Below are 17,312 nucleotides of genomic sequence, written 5' to 3' on the forward strand. Positions count from 1 at the left end.
TGACAACCTAATGCTGGGTCTTTTTATCTAGCGGCGTGGCTGTCTTTCCTTACAAGAGATTCAACCATCACGTGTCATAAACTTACAACCATTTTCAAACACCAGGTCTCTCTGCTCCTCCTGACTTCTAGTCCCTTTGACCTCTTTATTTCGCTTGCTTGCTCCATCAGAGTGCACAGAAAATACTTGTGCTCGGAATCTTGGAGATGTAAGTGCCAAAGTGATTTTTGAGTCTGCTCGTCCACCTCCTTCGAACCAATTCTGTAAAGGTCAAGGCTTACACTCGAAGGCGATCGCTTCTGCTCTGCTTTTCAGCGCTATTACAGTAATCACCTTTTCCCTTCCATCCGTGGACATTTCACATCCACGTTGAAAAAGTGAAGGTTTGTAGATGAAATTTACAGGAAATTTCCTACAAACTGTATATTTTCTCTGCTATTTATATTCCATTAGTGACAGTATGTGATGAACCGAGCTTTCAACTAACTCCAATGTAAACCCACCCGCGTTATTTGACGGTCGGTCGGAGCAAGTAACATAGTATTAATAGTGTGAGTCAACAAACTAAATCGCTGACTTCTTCGTTTGTCACGTGACTCGTCAGTGAAGCTAACGTCAACCATGACTGTTTCCTAACCACACTCAGTAGTTGTGTTGCCTAAACCTAACTTCCTGTGAAAACGGAAGTTTATTTTGAAAGGACACTATACATGTAACAAGCGTATATTGATACGCCGTCCCTAGTCCATCCAAAAGTAACGCAAGAGGGGTACCCTGTGCGTCGGTCTCCGATGCCGAGGGGCACTGACCAAGCAGTAGTATTTGACGAGTTGCGAGTGAGAATGTGCTGAGGAAAAACGTCATGGTTGGCTGTAAATTAAGTGCGTAAACTAAGTAAACTTTGTACGCTAACAATGTAACGTAACGGCGGAAAACACGTCACAAATATCACTAAAAAACAAATGACAAATGTCAGTAATGTAAAAAAAACACCGCTCTCCTGGTTGAAAGTCCTGTGTTTGTTGGACCCATCGACCTATCCCCCCTCGCCCAACATGAACCGTCTTTCTCACTTTTTATTCTACGTCACTAGCTCTGAGCGTAGCATATTCACACAGATGCATTTACATTGCAGTCAGTACAGACTACATGGCGTACAAATGACACGCCAAAAGCAAGAACAGTGTTCTTAATGCACGCTAAACGCCTTGTGAATTATTGTGTCATTCATACGCCTTTTTGGTGCGACCGGACTGCAGAAATCATTAATGAAATACAATATTCATCTTATGAATATCTACAAGCCCCTCATAGCAGCAAGTGGAAATTAGCTGGCCCAAAGGAAGAGATTCACACAATGTGAGATATCACAACAAATGTTCAGCCTGTTTTTTAGAGAAAAGTAGCATAAAGCACCGCTGAAATATGGCACAGCATGACTATTTCAGTATCTTGCTTTGTCCGCTTTCGGGTTGTCACTGACAAAAGACTATGCAGTTGAGCACTGAGACTCAGTATATCGTCTTACATGAGTGTGGCTGTGGTTTTGGTATACGAGGGAACTACAGAGTTGTGTTAAAACAGGGTTTATAGCTGTGCATCTGTGGTGCTATCCAGCTGTGTGTGTGTGTGTGGGTGCACCAGGCAGCACATATCACAGGAGTGGTACTGTACTGTATGTCACACTATAAAAGGGGAGACAAATGGAACAGCTGGTCAGGTGAGAACTAAGGCACAAGGTAGACTGGACTTAAATAGACACAGAGAGTGTTTCACTGTGAATGCCAGGAGGCCTGTTTCAAAGGAAGGTGACTCTGCAGGAGGAGACTCCCACAGAGTGGAAGACTGAGGGAACGCATTTCTAGTTTGCATTTAGCGTTCGAGTGAGGGAAACTATTTGGATAATTGTGCCAGAGTGAAGCGAGTTTTGCTGGATTTATTCTTCAAAACATAGTATAGATACCTTGAAGCAATTTTTTTTTTAAACTGTTAAAAATAAGGGTCTCTCTGTATTCTTATTCAATGAGCTTTTCTTCTCTCTTACATTGTCTCTTTTTCTTCCATTCTGCTGCAATAACAACTGAAACAGCAGTGAAAATAGCAGGGCGCCAAGCGAACTCACTTTTAACCTCATCTTTATGGCCTCGCCAAATGCTACCATTGCACAAACCTTCAACTTAACTTTATTAACCTGAACACAATAGCACTGTACTGGTTGTTAAAAGCAAAACATGGAGAAAACAAAGACAACGGCCCTCGATGCATCTTGCTGGCACTTCAATTTTCCCAGGTTCAGATGGTCTTTTTTTCTGTCCGATAAAGAAAACGAGGGAGTTCTTGAGGCTGAAATGAGTCTTTCTTGCCTGTGCGTATGGTCTGTGACTGATTCAGTGTTATAACAGGAGCCTCCCCCCCATGAGATATAGAGTATTGACAAGTGTAATGGCGTACATAGGCATGTCAATCTATGACAAGTACACAGATAAGGTTGGAAATGGCCAGCGCTGGTCCTTTAGTGGTATTTTCCTTGGGCTGATGGGATTGTTATGGAGCTGGGGAATGATTCGAAGAGGGATGGAGAGCGTGGCATCAATCAAGTAGCTTTTAAATTCACCACTAATGCCTGTGTTGTGAGGAGGAGAGCCAGATGTATGGCCTGCACCCTCAGAGAATATACTCTTTAAAGCAGTGGCTCTAAACCTATTATCCTTACTTGCATCTGACAAAAGCTGAGCACCCCCCCTCCATATTTTCTGACGTTATCACCCTTAAAAAAAATTACAAATCCTCGAACAAAATCCTCAATTTCAATAAGGTGATATACTAAATGAGCCAGGCCATTAAAAAGCCGTTATCAGTCGCTATAAGCACCATAGCTGCTGGTTATTAGGGACCTACTATGCCTACTATGTTGTACAAGTGAAAGTGAAACACGTTCTAACATATTGTACAATTGAAAAACCCTGTGTTTCTGTTCCTGTCATGTTATTTTGTATTTTTGGTGATCTACCATGTGAATAGATGATAAAACCTACTAGTGGGTGTAGTAGGCCCCTATTGACTCACATCTATGGGGCTTGTAGCAAATGATAACACCTAATTAGTAGCCTGACAACAGTCCAATCTGCTGGATTCGCCAAGCGAATGCACATACATAATGTGATCTTTTTTTGTTTGTTTACCATAATAGCGTTAGAGTCAAAATAGATTGTGTTATTGTGGTTGGATAAATGTAATGTCATATTTGTTAGATTGCTGCTAGGCCACCCTGTTAATACAGGTACAGGCCCCTTTTGTGTGTGGCAAGCAGGAGAGCAAATAGTTTTGTTAGCACAGTGAAAATGTTGTTTTTGAAAGGCTGAACACCAACAAATATGGATTGACTATTTTGTTAGTTAAAAAAATGTTGGGACTTTTTGAAAAGATTACATCTATCTTTTTTTCAACAAATTTGACTTTTCAAAGCCCTGGAATCATTGGAAATGTTTGGATAACACGAGTCACAAATAAACCCACTGAGTCACCACTGGAATCTAATTCTATGAATTGTATAATACTAATAATATTAGTGTAGCCTGATCTGTATCTGCAACTGTGCAAAATACTGGGTTCAAACAGAATGTGGCCTACTAAGTAGCAAAAATATATATCTTTTTAAATAGTTTTCTATACAGACTTTTGTATAAATTATCCAGTAATTGTGTTATTATGATTTTAGTTGTACATGTGCAAATTTAATTTTGACAACCTCAAAGCAGACCTGGCGCACCTCCTTTGATCATTGGGACCCCATGTTGGGAACCACTGCTTTAAAGTCTGATTGTACTTGTATTCATTACAGATTTCCCCCTCTATGTACTGATGTGTTATACAGTATAATTGCAATGCAAAAAGTATGCATGGGATCTGATAATAATTAGTAATACAGCCCGCTTTTGAGAGCTAAGTTGTAGTTATGTTTTACTTCTACTACCTCACAACTACTGTTAAAAACACATTTTGCTCACGACATAGCAATCCAGTACAGATGTGAAAGTTGTATGTCTTGTTTCACCCACAGCTCCATTCTTAATTGACTCCACCATGGAGTAAATGAGAAGAAAATGAAAAGATGAATGACTCTAATGGGAGGAAATGAAGTGTGAAAAGAGACATTCCTCTCAGTATTTTTTTCTAAGACAGCACACATTGGTAAATTGAAATGCATCCGGCTTCTATATAAGACAGATTCTGCCATGATTACAGAAAATGATGCGATTTTAATACCAGGAGTTTGTACGACAAGCCACGCATTCATTCATTCCTTAGTTCTCTGGTATAAAAAAAAAAGTGAAAAGCAAAGAATGCACAGAAATAGGGAGAATGTGAGGCATGGGAAATGCAAATTGATTCAGCTAGATCATAAAAGAAATTATTGCCAATTAAACCACATTCAACCCTTCGCCATAGAGTTCAGATTTGTTTAAGGCTGGCCCATTTACCCCCTGCAGCTTTAGTGCTTTGCAGTAGACTTCATGTAAATAGAGCAGGGCCGGGTAGCTCCATGTTTTTGTTCTGCTCCAGCTTAAAGGTCAGGTCTTACGAGCTTCCTAGCACCATTAAGACACAGTTTGTTTAAAGCCCGTCTGAAGGACAATGCTCAATGAACCGGAACACAGACAGGCCGTAATAAATGAAAGGGAAAAGTTATGGTTCCGCTCAATGAAGTCAAAGGGCAGATGGAGGATAAGAATGCATCTCATTTCAATACGCGGTTCGCCTCACGACTCGAAAACCAGACAGACAGTAAAAGCTAAATTTGATGCTCTGAAATTGGATGCACTATTCTGGGTTTAAACTGGAAATCACACAGTGATTTGTGACCTTTTGTTTTTCTTTTGAAAGGCTTGTTCTTCCAGCCAGTGCTCACTTTAATTTAGTTCTCTTCCCTGCTACCTTTCTTTTTTAAATTCCTTATTTCCACATCCATGCACTTGTCACACCCACAAAACAAATTAAATTATCAATTCATTAAGTTAACTAATGGAATCATTTATCAGTTTCACCCCATTATTTCCTGTAGTCCGTCCTTATGGCTTCATGCAAACAAGCTGCACACGATGCAGGATTCTGCAGCAAATGCCACCACTGGGAAATGTTCACCTTATGTTAGAATGAATTCATGAGCTCAAAGCTCCACCGAGGACTCTAAAAGGAGTCGTGTGGAGTGATCTGAGGGCCTCGTATCTGAGCCCAGCGGAAGCTGCTTATTGATTTGCTTGTCTAGTGGCTCTCTGTAATAATAAGGAAATAAAGCCCCTGGATATAAGGAGATTGATGTCAATCAGCAGCCCGCCTCAAGTGTGGCTTGTCCCATCTTATTAGTGCTCTCTCCATGCACCGAGTGCTCACTGATGACTCCATTGATATGCAACTGAAGAGAGGAGGCGATGTGTTGCCACCTTGAGGAGGACTCCCCTATGATTGCTCACTCTGTCATCTTAGTCAGTGTCGACTGAGAGGTCACCGTGGAATCTCAGGGCAAAGCGTGAGCTCGTACCTCCACTCCCAATTATTTAGAACGGCCGGACACTCTTTATTATAATCTAGTCAGTAGAGGTGAGACACAGGAGGACTGCAAACATGCTTAATCATTTTAGAAGTCTTCTGCAACCCACATTTGCCTTCTCGAATGCTTTCATTATGTCGAGAAAAACAAATGAGCAGCCCAGTTGAGACGCTCAGCTCAGTTCAGTTCAGGACATTCTTTTTGTAGCAGAAAAACACAAGTACATGAAACATAAACACAATGAAAACAATTACTATGCACACAATTCAGAATAAAATAAAGGGTGTATGATAAAAGAAAGGAAAATAACAACATGAAGAATAAAGATTAGAAAAATAAAATGCTAAACTGTGTGAGGATCCAAGAGGCAGTGTATCATGCATTGATGATGGGCAAAACATCCTAGTTAATTTCATACTTTATCCACTAAGATATCTTTTAAAGATTTACGCCTGGGCAACACTGCCTGCGTGAGCAGCGTGTGATGCTACCATTGAATTGCTGCAGCTCGTACGTGTGTGGTCCACACAGACAGAACTGCTGCTACTGCCTGTCCTTTCTTTCTAAATAAAGTTTGTCTTTCATATTGGTCATAAATATAATTTATATTTATTTTAAACAGAAAAGTTTAGGAAGCGTGTGCTCATTTTGTAAAAAATAATAATAATCCACAATGAAAAGCCGGTAGTCTATTAATTTATAGAGCCGTGCAAGTCACTTCATTTTCATTTTTCATTTCCAAATGAAGGGATTCTGTCCACAGAAAAACACTAGAGAACTTTTATTTTGAAACAGAAATAGGAAGTGTTGAGTTGAAAATAAATATATACTTTTTTTTCCTACAGATATAGACATTGATACTGTAGTATGTTGGTGGTACAGTATAATGTCAATATATGGTCAAAATATCATTTTCACTGTCTATCGCTGTGAACCGTGCGCAGCACCTAAAAAAATAGCCGAGACCTTGAATCTCCAGACGAGACGCAGCCGGCACGCAGGCGAGCCAAGCCTGAGGCGCTCTGCTCACATGGGCTGTGTGGCTGCTCTAACTAGCGACGGACACGCGCTGCTCACGCAGGCAGTCTGGTCCGGGCGATAGAGTTGGATTGCACCTTTTCAAACATTGATGTGGAAGATAAATGACAAGAATATGCCTCGCCAAAAGAAAAATAAGTATTCATTTTCACTATACGACTCTACTCGCTTGACCTCGGGACCCACAGACTAGTTTTACTGAACCATTTATACAGGTTTGTTTTGATCAGTTCATCCTGTCGGGTCAGATTTTTCTACATCACTAACTAGATCCTATCTGGTAATAACGGCTGCATATTTAGCTTCAGTTTTAAAAAAACAAGGCTGGTGTGACATCACTGGATATGATGGAGCTACAGTAAGTACACAATTAGTTAGGGACAGGTGAACGTTTTCCACACTCTGAAGCCCTCCAGCTTCCTCCGAGACCCTGCCGTCTCCTAAATGTGCACACAGAAAAGACATTTCACTAAGTAAATCACCCCCAAGACAATATTAATGGTATTTTATTGTATTTGTGACACCGCTCAGAATAAGATAACAGTAATCTCATTCTGTCACGGTAATTACCACCTTTAATTTATAAATTAGCCCTGCAGTAATATAACCAGCTTCAGTGCGGTGTGATGTAATGCACTTACACGCAGAACCTCTCGAGTGTGCAGCATGGCGTCTACTGCAGTAAATTAAGTTTAACTGAGGCTGTATTACATTTCACATCAGCTCCTATGTCTTACTATGGCTTCTGTCACTTGCACTCAGCCCATAGCAACACATGTTTGACCACTAGTCATACAGTAAAATACATGACAGCATATACCATCTCTTTGTGGTTGTATTTCATTGACTTGATGCAGCTTGCTGGTGTGTGAAGGGTTAAATACGACACCCATTCTGCGGGCCTGACAGAGCACATCAAGATCACTTTGGTCTGACAGTGGCCTGGTTATGCCAGCGTATTACGGTACATCCATACCTGATTGGAGTCCTTCAAGCACAATAAATTTAAATTGGCTGGCAGTACAGGGTGTGATTCTGGAAACAGGTGAGAACAGAACTTGCTTGTGTTTCAAATTACAACCTCTACCGGACACAGAGAATCAGGGTTTGGCAAAGGGTGTAATTTTAGTCAATCTGACAGTAACACAAGGTTGGATAACAAATCAAACGAACATAATTTCAGTGTTTGCATTTCATTATAGCTTTTTGCTAAACAAAGGTTTGATAACAAGCTGTACGAAAGCCTCTTCTCTCTTGCTACTGTACAGAGGCATGTGGTATGCTTGTATGTCGCAAGTGAAATGGATGAGAATTGTTGACAGTCTAGCATTTAGCATGTTAGAATCAGCATAATACAGAATCAATGTACTGTGAGGCCATATTTAATCGAAGTAATATTTTTTTTGAATGACAGCAAATGAATGAATGGGTGGCTGCGTTTATAAGGTACACATTTACTACACTGTAAAACAATCAATAAAAGTGAAGCTGACCTACTGGGTGTTTTTCAGCCAGTATTGCTAATGGAGGCAGAGCATTCTTGGTGAATGTACTCCATCAATAAACAGTTATTTTACTTGTTTGGTTTGTCATTGTCAATTGTCTAAGCAATGACAAGTTAATTGCCTTCCTGTTTTAAAATGTTGTACTCCCCGTTATCTATTTTTTTTTGTTTGTGGTCTTTTATCTATAGGCTATTATTGTTTTTTTTTTTATTTGAAACACCCTAGGCAAAAACAGTTTTTCGCATATGTAAAATGCAAAATATAAAATACTAATAAAAATAAACCTGTTTTGTCAAAATTAGGTTTTACTCATACTCTGAGCCAGAAATCACCACTTCAGTAGCACTTACATACACCAAACTTTAGAGTTTCATTCCTATCTATATTCTGAAGGTTTTTATAGAGAGGTTTGTTCATACAGTATATCATTCATGGTCTGATTTATAGAATAATTTATTCCAAAAAAAAATGGTGAAAATTGATCTTTTTTATGGCTGCTGACAGTGTTTTCTGATTTATGGAGTGATAAAAAGACATTCCCTCTGTAAAAACCTTTAACTCAATATGTCAACAAAATGAAACAAGAATTTTGAACCTGAAATGTATGCAAATAAGCACATATTTAATAACAGAATGCCTCATTTGCATATTTAAACATACATTTTAAGAAAACTTGTAATACAAAAAATAATTGTCTTAATTTAAGTAATCAACTGGGGAAGTATTTATCCTATTCACCTTAGGTGTCTCCCCTTAATCTTTTTATTGGTTTTATTACTAAATTATCATTTTTATTTCTGGTGTGCATTAGTCTCAAATTGTTTCAATCGTTTACATTTATACTGTTATTATCACCTTGTCAGTCATCTGTAAAACACTTTGAATTGCACCAACCTGTAGAAAAGGTGCTATACTGTAAAAATGAAGTTTGATTGATTGATTGAGTGCCATGTTCAGAATCCGGTAGGGAGAGAATGTGTTGGCCAATCAGGTTCCACCAGAGGCTGAAGCGCCCGGCAAGAAGCCATGTTTGATGAATGATTTTCAAATATTTGCTATTAGCCTGCACATGCTCTGCAAATTTACATTTTGAAATGATCAAATTTGACATGCTCTACAGTTGTATAGTTTGTCTAATGAGTACTGGATGCTTTTTCCAGCCCTGTTGAATTTTTAAGATTTTCACTATTTAGTCTTTATTTCATCCTTCATCCGTCAGTCTTTTCAACAGATCAGATGTGAGGCATTTCACTGGTAATAAGTGACTGACATATGCGTGTAAATATGACAAATGTCCTTCATATTTGCAACTAATGAATGCGACTTGCATGAGAAAAGACTGTAACTGGTTATTTCCTGTTGTATTTATTGATTCCCATACTCGACAAATTACATTTAGAATTCAGTTTTCAGCTCTATTCTGTGGAACCTCAACTGTAAACACCCAATTAAAGCTCGGCAATGAGAGCAGTTTGGTAGCAGCACTCGCTCCGCTGTAATCACCACAGCGAGGTCTCCAACCTGTACACATTGATCCCGTATTGATTTGTGTATGAGAAACTCTGGTTTAACCCAGTTCTCCATTCTCACTCTCCACTTCCACTCGATATTCTGACTGAAGGGCTGCAACAAGATGGTCAACAGCCGACCAGCGCAGATAGAGACACAGAGAGAGACAGAGATAAGAAAATAAGAGGCAGGCCGCATGCAGTTCGGTGCAGCAATAACAATCTTGTCAAAAGCATAATTCCCCGCTTTAGCATACAGTATGTTTGAGATTCCTCTATACTTTGCAATTATGAGGAGGGAGGGGGTGGGCAGCCTTATAAACTTCAATCATTCATGAAGACCTCCCTTTACACTCTTTATTCTCGCTGGTTGTGAGACATGTCAAATATGCTTAGTTTGCCTTTATAGTGCAGCTTTCGCTGCTTTTGTTGTGACAGAATAAGGCTACAAGGAAATGTTCCTCCTCGATCTCAGAACATCAAAAGGTCTTTGAATTGCTTCTGTCGCTAAGAAAGATAAATGTGGTGTTGTCGCGTCTGCCAGTATAATGTAAAACCATGTGTCAATTCTGTCAGCCGGGGAGAGGCTTTGTAACAAAATTGTTTACTCTTCCTCTTGAATAGCCCGATCAAACTTTTATTAACATGCTGCACGGTGGTAAAACTGCTCTGCATCAGCAAAATGTTACAGCGGCTTACAACTACTTTCCAAGTTTTACGAGCGAAGCAGGGCTTCTCCTGTGGTGCAGTTAATTTTTTTTTTAAATTTTTTTTTTACATTAATTCAGACACCATTTCTCATTTAAAACCTTTATGTATGTTTCCCGTCATGGGAATCCTTATAGAATCAATAAAGACAAAGTCAGTTTTCCAGGTAGCCTCCTGGCGCTTGTAATCAATACACCCAAAATGAGCCAGTCACTTGTAGAATATGCAAGCTTTAAATATTAATCAGATGTTAAAGAGGACTTATTATGTTTTTGTGCATTTTCTCTTTCCTTTTGTGTGTCATATAGCTGTTGTTTTTTTGCATGTAAAAGGTCTGCAAAGTTACAAAGCCCAAAGTCCACAGCGAAGGGAGTTACTCTCCTCCACAGAAATGCTGTTCTGAAATGCCTTGCTTGCTGCCTTTTCTTACGTAACTTTGTGATGTCACCAAGTAATACATTTACATAATACGTTTCATAGCGTTTCAGACAGAGGATGAAAAGAGGTTCTGCAGCACAGCCGGTATGAGAAAAATAAAATGTTTTTTGAGCACCAAGGCATGTAAACGTGTTCTAGTAGAAACTCACAATACAAGTACCATAAAACTGCAATTAATAGCCCGGGTTATTAATAATCATTTTAATGTCAACTTTATGGATGAAGCTTTTTTAAACCGCGTCTTCATTTAAATTATTCCGAGTTATGTAGAATGTAGGTTATTATATGGCTATTTAAAATATATGTCTGGTAGCTGTTCTATATGGCCGGAATCTGGAATATTAATCAAAAAAAGAGTCTATAGTGTAAACCCTGAAAGGGAGGCACACACATAACGGGGTGGACAGCAGTCAACAGCACCATAAATCTGAATGAAATATAATTAAGCGCTCATGGTTTCCGTAATTTGAACGGGACGATTGAATTGTAAAGAATCTAACTGATCTAATGATGTGTATATTTTACGTTTAATTGAAACCTGCGTTTATTTGTCAAAACGTGTAGCCACACCCGGCGAGTAAAAGGGACTCGACGTCTAATTGGGGCTCGACTTTTAATAGAAGTTTTATGGTATGCACCTGAAAATGAGCATAATAGGTCCTCTATAAGATCTGATCACATGGGGATTAAACAAGCATAAACTGGATGTGAAACTTAACATGAAAAGCAATTGAGAATATATTTTTATATTGTTTCACCGATCACATACTACTGTATTTGACTTGACATTTAACATGCTCAACTGACCTCTAAAGGTCATTTTGAAATGAATCTTACATCTGTTTTGACCTCAAGCCTTCATCCTCTCGGAGCGCTGTAGCTGACAGAAACACTCACCATGAAGATATCTCACTCTCTTCTGCTGCCTGTGTCAACAGCGTCCTTTCATCTATAAGCATGAAAAGTGTGCTGGCAGCTTTTCTGCCTCATTAAGACAAACGGATGCAACCTAATTAATGTGTCAAAGCAGATGGCATTGTTCCACGTACACATGAGAGGATTATATGAACCCCCTCAGTGTTATTTATCTCATGTCATACAAAAAACACAGCATTGTTTTATGTTTAGACGGAATTAGATGGAAAAAAGAGTAAGACGGAGATTGCATTGATGCCAAAGCAGGAATTCACAGTCAGCTGTAGTATGTTTAGTCAGCTCATCTCACCGTCCTATAAAAGATGGTTATCGCCATAGACGTTTTATTTTTGTGTCCAGCACTCTATCTTAACAAGATAGAAACAAATCCTGCCAACACACACCTTTAAAAAAAAGGCAGTCAGCACTAGAATTTCAAAACCCGAAGAAAACTCTTTCCACATAAAAGGTTAAAAAATCCTTGCTGTCAACCGAGTATGTATAACTAGCAGCCAGCCGGAGAACATTTGATCATTTCAGGATAGCTGTCCTGTCAAAGCCACTAAGGACATACAAAGACATTCGTCTTTGCTAATGTTTACACTGTCTGGAGGATTTGCAGCGGTTGGAACCGTCCATTTATTAGATTTTCCCCAAGGTATTAAAATGTAGCAGATAATGGGTAAATATGGCACTTTTGGATGCAGTGTGCAATCATTTTGGCTACAAAAACCATTTATACTGCATGAACTGATTGCATGTTCTTCTTGAGTTGTTCAAATATATGCTGACGTTTAAACTGGCATAGAGGTGAGTAGATAATGAGTTTTATAATGGGCTGTGCTGTTCCATTGAATTTAGGTAGTCACTTTTTCTATAGGTGAAGACCTGAAACAAGAATTAGATTTGCAAATTTTCACTGTATCATTTAAGAGCATTAACCATGTATCATTTAAATATGGGTCTCATATTTTAGAAAGTGAGATTTCCATGTATTTTTTGATTATAAAGCAGGACTAAGTGCTATATAAATACTGTGAAAGTATCAAAATACTCTATCCACGGAAAAATGCGCACAGCCTGTTTTCAGAAATTGTGCCTTTAAATGAGCCTTCAGGACTTCCGTATGGTTGTGATGTCACAACTAAACAGTCACCACTAGAAGTGCCGCTAAATTCGGTGGGCAACTTTGGGGTCTGAAAAGTGAAGCCAATGCGGAAGTGCCTTAAACTTGCATTCTTTCTAATAGCCAGCAGGGGACAACTCCTCTGGTTGCAAAAAGAAGTCTGATTGTATAGAAGTCTGAGAAAATGAGCCTACTTCTCACTTGATTTATTACCCCATAAACATTGTAAACATGAGTTTATGGTCTCAATCACTACTTTCAAGTCTCCTTCAATACAGCATGATTTTTATTTAGTAAATTATGGCCCCATTTAGAGTCAATTAGACCATAAAGCAGGATATGCTTCAGGGCGTGGCTGTGATTGACAGGTTGCTGCCACAGCGTTGTGATGTCTGGGAGTTGTCTGTGTTTTTGTCTTCGAACCTTAATTCTTTCACAGTGTGTTTTCAGTTCATCAAAGTTAATTATAACCTTTATGGTCGCCTAAAAATGTCTTATGTCGTGTCACTTCTGGTTGCAAATGACCAAGATGGCGATGGCCAAAATGCCAAACTCGATGGGTGACGTCACGGTGACTACATCCACTTCTTAGTCTATGGCTGTGTAGTTGACACACACAATAAGTCCCCTGTTGCAGTGACGCTGTGAAGACTGCATCAGTGCAGATGCGGAAGACCAGAAACGCTGACCAATCAGAGCAGACTGGCAGGGGGGCTTAAAGAAACAGTCGCTAAAACAGAATGTTTCAGACAGAGGGTGTAAACAGGTATAGAGACAGTATGATAAAAATAATGTGTTTTTTGAATATTAAAGCATGTAAACATGTTCTAGTAGGAATCCAAAATACAATTATGAAAAATTAAAATGAGCATGATATGTCTCCTTTAAAGCCAATAAGACAGGTGTCATAAAAAAAGGTGTAGCTAACTTGTGCAACTTTAATTTAATAATCAGTTTTGTGTTGCTTACTTCCCACCGGTGGTTTCACTTTATTAGTTTTGAAAGTTGTTTAATCAATTATTAATTGCGTGCATCTGTCTGTTGTCGGGGATTATTTTGTTACTCAACTCTATGGCTGTTTTGTTAAAACTGAAGCTCAGACATTGTCAAAATGGAAACTTGTGTGGGCAAATGTCTTCTGTGACTTGCAATAATATGTGACATGTATTTTTTTGTGGTTTACTGACTATTCCCTGGTTGAGTGCTTTTCCTATGGAACTTTTAATAATGCCTGCTCTGTTTGAGTGGTGTGTGACGCTGATGGTGTGTGTGTGGTCGAAAAAAAAAATAAGAATACTAGCACACAGTAGAATGCCTTAGAAAAATATGTGCTTTTAAATCTTTTTATCTTACAAGTAACTAGTCTCTTTCTGCTTAGTGTCTCCACTAGAGATTCCACTGCCTGCGGGGTGTGATTGTGGAATTTGTCTTTGATAATAAACTGGCTCTCTGCGAGACGCTGTCAGTATTCATCGGCCACTTCTTCAAATCTGAATTAAAGAAATGCCCTTTGGTGAAATGTATAGTATGGCGTGTCAAGCACTGGAAGAAAAATATCTGATTTTAACACTGAAGATGCACTTGAAAATAAGTGTTCTCTCCTATGATACTATACTATCATATCATGCGTGCTGTACTCTACGTTACATGTGGTGACCTACATATGTCAACCCATTAGACTATTTTTCTATTATTTAAGCTTCTATAATGGATAGTATAAGGGATTATACTCACTATGCCTTCGCCCCCTTCTCCCAAAGCCGCACACACACACACACACGCACACACACACACACACACACACACACACACACACACACACACACACACACACACACACACACACACACACACACACGCTGGATAATGAAGTGATTTAAATAGCAACAAAATATGTGAGGAAGAATTATACAAGATGACAGCCTCTCACCTCATTAGGCATAATTTGGGTAGATTATTAGTCTGGCAGTCTTGATGATTCTATAATGAAACTGTCAAAAAGACGTACTGCTCTTGTGTACTGTGTGCTAGCTTACTGGCCTGTAATATTTTGCTTAATACAACCACATTTGTCTTTTTTCTTTTACTCTTAGCTCCAAAGGAAAGCATCAGGGACAGGGACTTGTCAACACAGGACACAGAGAGCGAGGTCCACTCTGCCACCACTGCCTCGCCGATGAACGTCCCCAACCACCGGGCCGACCTCAAGGGCCTGCTGCTGCATGAGCACCTACTTACGAGGGATTTCCAGGGGGACCAGCACTTTTTCAGGAGGGACGCCTCCTTGGATGGATATTCCACCATGCCGGGAGACCTCGTCACTCAGGTGGTGCCCCACGAGGACGCCCCGGCCTTCTCAGACATTGCCACTACTGCCACCGCGGCCGCCACCTCCCCGCTGACCACATTTTCTCCGACAACTCCGAGGCCGCTCATGTCTCTCCCTCAAAAGAAGTCCGCTAAGAAAAGTGCGGACAAGGTAGAGCCAACGACGGACTCCCTCACCACTCAAGTGACGCCAAATAATAGAGGTTCGGTCAATGAAAACCCAGTGGCTTCCTCATCATCGCAGAAAAATCGGCCTCAAAGTTGGAATGATTCTCCGGTAGAAGGGACTCTTGTACCTTCCTCAATGAAAACGGAGGAAGGGGAAGCTATGGAAACAGCATTGAAAAACAAACCCAGCCCCGATCATCCACTCCATAACCTAGCTTCCAGAGAAGAAGGTCACACCACAACGTCCACAACCGTCATCACCACCATTACCACCATGCAAACAGCAGGTATGTTCATGTTTTTTCTGACTTTCAAAGATGCACTGAGCAGAACATTCAAACGACTTTGTGAAATGGATTGCATCCAAATAACTTTTGCCCATGATCGAAATTCAAAATTGATGCTACCTCTCCCGTAAGATTTAACACATCCACCCCAGAGGACGAGAAAATTAAGCACCAGGTCATCAACATCGCTGCTGTTCATTTCGCATTCTGCACACAGCCGTTCATCTCTCCACCAGGGATAACAGAGTCGCTCATGTGTCAGAAACAATCTGATTTTCCCTGATGTGTCCTGCCCGTCCTTTCTCACTGGCCACAGAGGGCTGTACGGCCAAGACGGGCAGCGTCGAAGAGGAAATCTGCAGAGATAGTTAGAGGGTTACGGGGGCCACGGTGACACAGGTGGGCTGTCAGAGAGATCAGTGGTCCGGGAAAAAGGGAATCACTTGTCTTTCTACTTTCTCCCACAGAGCCATGCAGCCTGAATTTCACTGACCCTGAGGGCAACATCGAAATCCTGCAGCAGCTTGATTCCGGAGGGGAGTGTAACTACCTGGTTACGGTCTACCTGGGATATGGCATTGAGGTTCAGGTCAGTGCTGAAGGCTCACTGTGATGTTATCCCTTATTAGCAATATATATGCAACTTCTGATAAAGTGGTTTGCATATTTACACCAACATTAATATAATTTTTGAGCACTGTAAATACAACATTGACATTTTATCATTTTTTTTAAGTTGACTTGGCAAGTTACCTATTTACACATCCAGCAGACATTAGCATACATTTGGAGTTGTGTTTCTGGCCACCCAGAGCCAGCCCTAGGCATAGGCGGTATAGGCGAATGCTAGGGGCGGCAACCATCCATAGGAATGCCCCAAATAAGGGAAGAAAAAAAAATTCTAAATGTATAACTTTTACAATTCTTTACTAATACTTTTTTTTAACGCTCTTATTTTGAAATATTACAAAAAAAGCCCAGAACAACATAACTACGTAGGCCCTATTTTCTAGGTTGCCGGCAGCATCAATTTCTTTCATCTGCATAGCTTAATCTCAAAGACATAAAGCTACAGTTTGCAGTTTCTGTGTGAGTGTATGAACACAATGATTGGTGGTGGAATTGGCTGCGATGAAAGGGGCACAAGCCAGAATTTTGCCAAGGGCATATTACCTGGCTCTTGCTCCAATATGTGCACTAGCTAGACGCTAATTTTGTTTGCTGTTTGATGCAGGGCAGGCATTGGGTTTATCAGAGCTTTTACACTGAAAGCAGCTGCCTGCATCTAGAAATGATGAGAGCCGAGAGACTGAACCAAAACAGTAAAGTTATGGGCCATAAAACCAAAACGATGAGCAGGCAAGATGCCATAAAGCTCAGTAGAGCTGAGAGGGAACTGCAGAATCGGGTGTCTGAAAGTAAAATAATGTTCCGTTCAACTAGTGAGGAGCATCGACATATTCCGGTTTAGTCTCAGCCGTTACAGTATTCGCTGGTCTTGTGTGGGTTGATGGAGATAGACAGGCAACAAATTGCTGGGGTGAGTGGGTGGACGGGGGCACAAGTGATGGGGCCCGTCTCAGGTTGAAATGTTTGCTTGGTGAGTCTTCGCACAAAAAGGTTATAAAAATTAACTGTCAGTGTGTGTGTTCTCTGGCATTTGCAATTTCTCAGACGCCTCATTTACCACCGGGGACTTTAAAATGTGTGAGCTTTGTCTTGCTGCCTCTGGAGGGCTAAGAT

The 17,312-nt window shown here is 40.2% G+C and overlaps 1 protein-coding gene across 2 annotated transcripts in view; it reads left to right on the forward strand.

The window, feature by feature from the left end:
• Positions 1-17,312, forward strand: part of LOC141752883 (seizure protein 6 homolog) — a 125,297-nt gene that overhangs the window by 54,878 nt on the left and 53,107 nt on the right. For both annotated transcript variants that reach the window (XM_074611124.1, XM_074611125.1), the window contains exons 2-3: positions 14,880-15,569; positions 16,037-16,158. In XM_074611124.1, coding sequence (XP_074467225.1) covers positions 14,880-15,569; positions 16,037-16,158 — 812 coding nt within the window. The remainder of the gene's footprint in view (positions 1-14,879; positions 15,570-16,036; positions 16,159-17,312) is intronic.

The sequence above is a fragment of the Sebastes fasciatus genome, chromosome 16, assembly GCF_043250625.1.
Source record: "Sebastes fasciatus isolate fSebFas1 chromosome 16, fSebFas1.pri, whole genome shotgun sequence".
In the NCBI taxonomy this organism is placed as follows: domain Eukaryota; kingdom Metazoa; phylum Chordata; class Actinopteri; order Perciformes; family Sebastidae; genus Sebastes; species Sebastes fasciatus.